The sequence below is a fragment of the Gossypium hirsutum genome, chromosome A11, assembly GCF_007990345.1.
Source record: "Gossypium hirsutum isolate 1008001.06 chromosome A11, Gossypium_hirsutum_v2.1, whole genome shotgun sequence".
Classification (NCBI taxonomy): domain Eukaryota; kingdom Viridiplantae; phylum Streptophyta; class Magnoliopsida; order Malvales; family Malvaceae; genus Gossypium; species Gossypium hirsutum.
Window position 1 is genome coordinate 42,278,328 of NC_053434.1, and position 7,879 is coordinate 42,286,206.

A 7,879-nucleotide genomic window follows, 5' to 3' on the forward strand; every position below is an offset into this window, starting at 1 on the left:
CCTCCTTAAGCTTGTTCCAGGCCTGTTTTGGAGTCTCACAGGCCATGATTCTGGTGAAGATAACATCAGACACACAGTTCTGAATATAGGACATGGCTTTATGCCTCTTGGTCCTCTCATCTGCATGCTGCCTAATTTGAGCCACTGTGGGATTGGCTCGAATTGGAGCTGGCTCAACATCAGTGTTGTCAACTTCCTATAAGTCGAAGGCCTGCAGGTAAGTTCTCATTTTGACAATCCAAATGTGGAATCCTTCACCATTAAAAACTGCTAGTGCAGCTGGAGAAAATCCTGATGAAGCCATCAGTTTTATAGATATGCAATGACAGGTCCGCTAAGACAAATGCTCTTGATACCAATTGTTGGGGATTTGAAGCAAAGCTAAGCAAGCAGAGTCGAAAGCTTGTGTAGCAAGCCTCGTGACTTGGTGAAGAAACAAAAGCAGAAATTTGCTTGAGAACAAGAACCAAATTGAAAACAAGAGAAAATGGAGCATGAAAATGAATGAAATCTGATAAATTTTCATTAACATGAACAAAGGCATAATGCCAATACATAAACCAAGCTTTTGCTTGTCAAAATCAACATATGGTCAACTAATCTACACCAACTACCACTAATACATAGGAACTTACAAAACTAAACTTGTACACATAAGTAAAGTTGGTTAACAGCTCAATCACATTAGAAATACATCAAACTTCTACCTAATATAGTTCAAAAGGAACCAAAATAAGTTACATTGACTAAAATAACAAAAGAAACAACAAAATAAACTACTGCACTTGGCTCGGCAACTTCTGGTCTTGGCCTGCTCTGCTTGGTCTGATGACTGGTGCATGAGCTGCATGGAGGGCCACATTCTAACAGAAGTGGGGGTGAAAATTGGTAAAATTGAGTTGGAGGTGCTCCTGTGGTATGCCCGTTGATCCCAACGGTAAAAAATGAGTGGTCGATTAGGATAACACATATCGAAAAACTAGTCTAATTTGATAGCGCACAGCAGCGAATCGAGATATTTGGGGTCGAAATTTTAAACTGAAGGCTTAATAAATTTTAAACTTACGCAAGCATATGTGTAGTTTATCCAATTTTAAACTAAAGACATAATAAATTTAGTTTCATTCAAACGGATCAATCTATGGATAACAGGTTTGAATGGATCTATGGATATGAGTGAGAAAACAGTAACTATACTCAAATATAAGATTTTACCCAGAATCTAATTAACTGTTTTATTATCCCAGATACCGTATACGTGCATGCTTTTACAGCATTGGCTGATGACTTCATAGATGTCATGAAACTTGCTCATTTGGAAAAATAAAAATAAAAAGAGATTGAAGCAAGAAATTGATAGTAGTAAAAGTAGTAAGATGTTAATAATTGATGATAAATTTTCAAAGAAACTCGAAACCCAGGGTTCCATTGGATTATTGGATATGACATTTGTATTTTCCCTAACAGTAAAAAAGGCAAGCAAAAGGGGTAAAAGTGTTAAATGAGCTTTTCAGAAAACATTACCACAGGGAGCTAAAATATATATGAAAACAGCTTTGGGTCACGTCGATGAGGTCGAATCTCAAGACTCAACGGTACACTCCATGAACCATGAAAACCTTGATGCCAGCCCCTAAGATTGCCTTTTTTAGGCCAATCTACGGACCCTAATTGTGATCTTATTTACTGTAACGAATGACCGAATCAGCATTATTTTTTGTGTTTCAATATTTTTTGTGGCTAATGGCTATACATAAATTGATATCCCCTAACTTAGATATGTGAATCTATGGGATGTATGTGATTGAACTTGGATTCAACCATATTGGATTTCAAAAAACTTTGAGTTAATTTCGAATTCATATTTACCTGTTTGGTCCCTATACCATTAGTTGATCTCTTTATAATAAATCAAAACAATTAAGTCTTTGTTCTCCAAGCTTGCAGTTTTATAAAATATATCAAACTGAATTAGATATTTTGTTCAAATGAGAGCGGAAAAAATGTTGTTCAAGGATAAACTTAAGATCTTGTTTCTACCAAAACTTAATTTCAACAAAAAATTCTCGTCACTAGACCACGACAATTCAACTTGTTCAATCCATCAATGGGATTTGATATTTTCAATACTAGTGGCAGCTGCCCATGTGAAAACTATGGTGTGTGGAAAAGCAACTGGTAGTAGATAAGTAATGTGAAACATCATATTAGCTTTGCAGGTGTTTGGTCTAATTTTGCTTCGTATATCACACCAGTGACTTCCTTTTTTTCTTTTTCTTTTTTTTCCTGCACAGATAATAAACATATATTTAACGTACAGTCTAATATTTATGTATATAAAATCGTTGTTTGTCTTCATTTGGAGTCCAATCTCTCCAATTCAACTGATTTGTTTTTACTACTGTTTCTTAGTTGTCAATCTTCTACTAAACTAATAATGTATAACAGTTAAAGATTCACTTTGTTTCTGAGACTTGGCAATTTGCTTAGCTGCCAAAACGTACTGGCAGTCAGTAAGGTCCTTCGTTAAAAAAATGGATGAACCAATTATTAGAGTAACGGCTAACTCTTTATGTATGAGGTGATGAAATTTGCGTACATTAACCGACAAGAAAATCAAAAGCAAATTCCAAATCAATATAACATCTTCGCAACCGTCTTCGATCTAAACATTTTTATTTGTTAAGTTTGAGAGTTCATGCATACATGAATTTTAGTATGTTGCAATTATATGTAAAAAAAAAATTATTTTAGATGAATTTTCTTTTTTGTCTAAGATTTTAGTTTAATTTCATTTTATTTACTTATTATTTATAGAAATAATTATATTTATCAAATATTAAAAAATATTAAATAAAATATTAAATTACATTACACTTCTAGAAAACTTTAATTCCATTAAAATATATATTCATTCAACACGAAAGCGATTTAATTTATTGATTCTTTTCTTTTTTAATATATACAATTGAATTAGAATAAAAGTTGTTGAGGGTGAATGTCTTCTACGAAGTGTATCACTTTCTCAATAGAATGTATGATCTTGTGAGGGATTTTGTCTCTCATACTTCGAAGAGAGCCTAAAGGGTTCACGAAATTTAGAAAATGCCTCGGTTAGTGAAAATACGACCTACAAGCTTACAGAAGAAATGTCGATATTGTGCGTAATATTAATTATACATGTTGGGTCTGTGGGAGACCAAACCATCAACAAAAAGTTAACATGCAAACACAATACGCATAATTAATATTTCGCACAATACTAACACTTTTTCCATAAACTTGCGGATGGTATTTTCCCATCAGAAACAATCTCTAATCTCCGTGAAAACAAAAGTTATGTATATAATACCAAGAATTATATGCATAAAAAAAATGGTGTCCTTCGACCTGTCAGGTTGTTCTAGGATTGTGTCTTTAGGGTTTAACCGAGTTTTAGGTTGTACAAAACATGCTTCAATTTGAAGTTCAAGTATTGAGAAACAAATGATTATACGAATCCTTACTTCACATGAATAGCAATTATTGCGATACTTAGTGCAAAGGTAGAGGCCAACAACCCCTTACTCAAATTAAATCAAACCATAAATCATGGGCATTTAAGGGGGGCAAAACTGAAAATTTCTCATGCATGAATCATCAATCGGAAAAATTACCAAAACATGGTTTAGAAATCTAGAGAGCAGTAACGACCCTTTAGACAAAACAATAGTCTTATTAACAAAAATTGGTTCCTTATTTTTAACCAGTTATTGTCGGATTTCCCAACATCATGTGACACTGGTGCTTGGTAATAAAGGCAGTTAACATCCTAGAATAATGAGCTATAGCAGAAAGCTTTGCTGGAGGGCTTCTCTGGAATGGTTTGTTACAGGCCAATTTTCATTTATCTCTTTTTTGCAAAAGATCGGGATCAGAGCATTGCAAAAAGTCAAAGTAAATTCTACTGTAATGACCGTGACCCACCACCACTCACATTTTCTCTCTCTCCCCAATTTTATTAGCCATAAAATCCAAGAGAATCCAAAGTTAATGCTGTTTTTTGCACCTTTTAATGACCTTTATACCTTTACACCATCTCCCAGTTGGGGGGGCAGTAAATGTGAATATAAAGGAAGACTTCGGGGTTTTGTCAAACCTGAAAATCCTACCAAGTCAAGATCAGAGACGAAGGAAGGAGTGCAAGTAAACAAACATGAATGCGAGAAACAGAAGAGCAAGAGAAAGCAGCCCAGGTAGGGCCAAAGTTTGTATTCTGCAACAACACAAGGCAGTGAAACCAATCAGAAAAGTTCAAGTTGTTTACTACCTAACCAGAAATGGCCAGCTTGAGCATCCTCATTACATGGAAGTCACCCATTTGGTCAATCAACCACTTCGTTTGAGAGGTAAATAATGAGAATTATATGTCACCCTTTCTTGCTTGTTGTTTATCTGGTTTCTTTTCACAGATGTAATTGAAAGACTCACTGCTCTTAGAGGCAAAGCAATGCCCTCTTTGTACTCTTGGTCTTGCAAAAGGTACATTTTTCCCTCTTTTTTTTTTAATTTTTCCTTTTGATGGTTTTTTTAAAACTAATTTTAATGTTTGATTGTTAGGAGTTACAAGAATGGTTATGTATGGAATGACTTAGCAGACAATGATATTATTCCTCCATCTGATGGAGCGGAATATGTACTCAAAGGCTCGGAATTGGTTGATGGTTGCTCTGGTAAGCTATTTCATTACCTTGAATGTTTAACAAAAACTACACTTTTAACCCCAAACTTTAAGACTGAAAAGATAGTTTGTTTTGTTGCAGAGGTATTACAGCAAATGCAAATCAGCAATAAGGGGCCACATTTTCAGGAACCAAACCTTCACCCCAAACAAAAATCCCAAACTTTTGCTTTCACTCGACACAGGGGACCCCAAGAACCGAATAGGACAGCATATGAAGAACAAGAATTCGATGATGGTGATGAAGACGAAGAAGAAGAGTATGAATTAGACGAGGAGAAAACATGTTACACAAGCTCAACAACTCCTCACTCTCGCTGCTCAAGAGGGGTTTCCACTGATGAACTTGAATACCAAGAAACCAATATCCAAGGACCCCAAAAGCCCATTTCTGATACACCTAAACAAGACTCTTCCATCCTCTCTGAAAACCAAAACCAAAGAAAAAACAATACTTCCAAGCGATTTGAAGATGGTGACCCAGTGACCAATGTGTCAACATCAGGTCGTAACTCCTCAGTTCTGCTTCAACTTATTGCATGTGGCAACTTAGCAGTTAACAAAGCCAAAAACATGCCTACTGTTGTAAAGCAACCGGTAGTACCAAACACTGTGGTGAAGAAGAGTGAAAATTTGCATAGAGGGGTTCTTTGTAAGACTGCAATAAAGGCTGCGGAAGATGATCAGATGATAAGCTGCATGTCTGAGAACCCAAGGTTTGGTAATTTACAGGCCCAAGAGAAAGAGTATTTCAGTGGCAGCATTGTGGAGTCAATGAATTCTGAGAACCGAGTTGTGGGTGATCAGCCAATGCTCAAAAGATCCAATTCATATAATGAAGAAAGGTGATTCATTCGGTTCCTCTTCAACCCTGTCACTTTCCTGTTAAAACTGAACATGCAAATAACATAGTTGTAATGTTTTTTCCTACTTCACTTTTAGTTTTGATTTTGATTCATCAGGAGCTGCAAGGCTGGGCTGAGTGAACCAGTGGAAGAGGAGAACAAGGACAAAGCAGTAAAAGGGAATTGTATTCCTAGGAAGAAATTACCAAAGCAAACCAGAAAAATGAGGGTTGACTAGATTCATCAAGTTATTGGGGCAAAAAAGAAAATTATTAACTGTTATGGGAGTATTAAAGTTATGGACTATATTGTTATCATGATTAAGAAAACTGTTGTTCTTAATAGTAAATTTAAAAAAAAAAGAGGGAAATTTTATGGTATGTTGCAATTTTCTGCCCTTTTAATCTGGTTTCAGGAATCATACCAAGTTTAACTACAAATTTGAGTTGAGTTTTTCCTTTTCCATTTCACATGTGTCAAAGAGTTAATTATTTTTATGTTCTAATTGGTATTAAAAGACATATAGGTAAATCATCAAGCTTCTATTGAATTTGGAGTAAATTGCACTCTGGACCAAAATTGCAAAAAGTGTTTCAAATTTATCATTTAACTTTTTTTTATTTAAAAAAAGTTGTTTTAAATTCATCTGTCAATCAAAACATTATTAAAATAGGGAAGAAAGTTGTCTCATGAATGTCATTATTTAATTCATTTCTTCGATATCATCAATCATGCAACAATTTCTTTTTTCCAGATTTTTATATTGAAGTATGAATGAGGATTTAAAATAGTTAAAAGTGTCGAGGTACCTGTATTATAGAGATTAGATTAAATTAATCTTTTTATTATTAAATAGATTAATTTAGTCCTTATACTGTTGAAAAGAATCAAATTAATTCTTCTATTATTAAATGGATCAAACTAGTCCCTCTTCAATTATAGATCAATTCTAAATAAAAGATTTAATTTACAGAGCCGTAAGAACTTTAAAAATATTAACTTTATTAAATAATAAATGATACTTTTTAAATAGTAAATGTTGCATCTATTACAAATGGACCTTATTTAATTTTTTTAATAATATAAGAATTAAATTGATATGTTTAATAGCAAAGAGACTAATTTAATCATGTATCTATAATATATGGACTTCTTAAGTACACTTCAAATACGAATATGGAAAATTTAAAAAATTTTAAATCTTTTTCTATAATTTGCTCATGAAATTCATAAGAAATTTGAGAACTGTGAACACTTTTAGTAGACTTTGTGTTACTTGAAGGGTTTCTTTTTTTTTTTTTAGATTTTTGAAGACGCGCACATGATTATAACTTTTTAAATAACATTTAATATACAAATTATTATTTTTAAATCTATTTGGATGAAAAAAAATTACATTTTTAAAATGTTAGCATTTGAAATAAGATAGAAAGAATTTTCTAGTCCCTCAATTTTGAAAATGGAGTAAATTAATTTTTCTTAAAAAAATTAACCTAATTTTATTTTTATTAATTTTGAAAGTGAGCAATTAAGAACAATAAATCATGATATTAATTATTTCCATCAATTATATATGATTTTGATTGATATAATAATAAATTTAGCCTATAAAATTTAAATATTTTATCAATTTGGTCTTTTTTAAACAAATTTATCTTACTATATTTGTGTAAATATGTAAATGTTGAGGCTGAAATTATTGACGAAAGATAAAATATGTAAAATAGAAACAAGGTTTATGATTTATATGAAAATTGAAACAAGTTGGGTGATTAAGAAGGTAAATTACCCATCTAGTTGGTATCTAAATGCCTTACAAATCACTCCTTTTCCTTTTTCCATTTTGGAAGAAAATCGCGAGTACCACATACCTCATGTAATTACCTTTGCATAGTCCTTCATAACCTACACTTTTATGGTTAAAATCCAAAATAATTTAGAATGGGTAATATTTTGCTGAGAAAGTTGATAGCTAGAAATTAGGTTTTAATCTTTTTTATATTTATAGGTGTTAATCAATGGTGAAAAGTAATCCACCTCTTTACAACCACAAGCACTATGTAGAAACTTTATAACCCATGTGACTCAGACAGAGTGTGACTACCTTCCTACAAAATGATTCGTTATGCACCCATTGCTTCTTTAAATCATTTCCTTTTATTTACTATGGTTTTGTTAATTTAGTAAGAATCACAGTTTGTATTTTTTTTTTGTAAAGTTACAAATAAATAATCATTTATATTATTATTTTAGTCTTTAATTGAATTGCTGTCATAAATCAACCGGACACCAATTCAATTAAAAAAATTAGGAA

The 7,879-nt window shown here is 32.6% G+C and overlaps 1 protein-coding gene across 2 annotated transcripts; it reads left to right on the forward strand.

The window, feature by feature from the left end:
• The first annotated feature begins 4,053 nt into the window (after positions 1–4,053).
• Positions 4,054–5,945, forward strand: LOC107897998 (protein SOSEKI 2). Of its 2 annotated transcripts, none has more exons than XM_016823567.2 (5): positions 4,054–4,388; positions 4,452–4,521; positions 4,600–4,712; positions 4,803–5,565; positions 5,663–5,945. In XM_016823567.2, exons 1-5 carry the CDS (start codon positions 4,196–4,198, stop codon positions 5,700–5,702), a joined length of 1,179 nt encoding a protein of 392 aa, XP_016679056.1. In that variant the 5' UTR covers positions 4,054–4,195; the 3' UTR covers positions 5,703–5,945. The 2 variants fall into 2 exon arrangements, with proteins under 2 accessions (XP_016679056.1, XP_016679050.1); XM_016823561.2 differs by having other exon boundaries at positions 4,058–4,388; positions 5,683–5,945.
• The last annotated feature ends 1,934 nt before the right edge of the window (positions 5,946–7,879 follow it).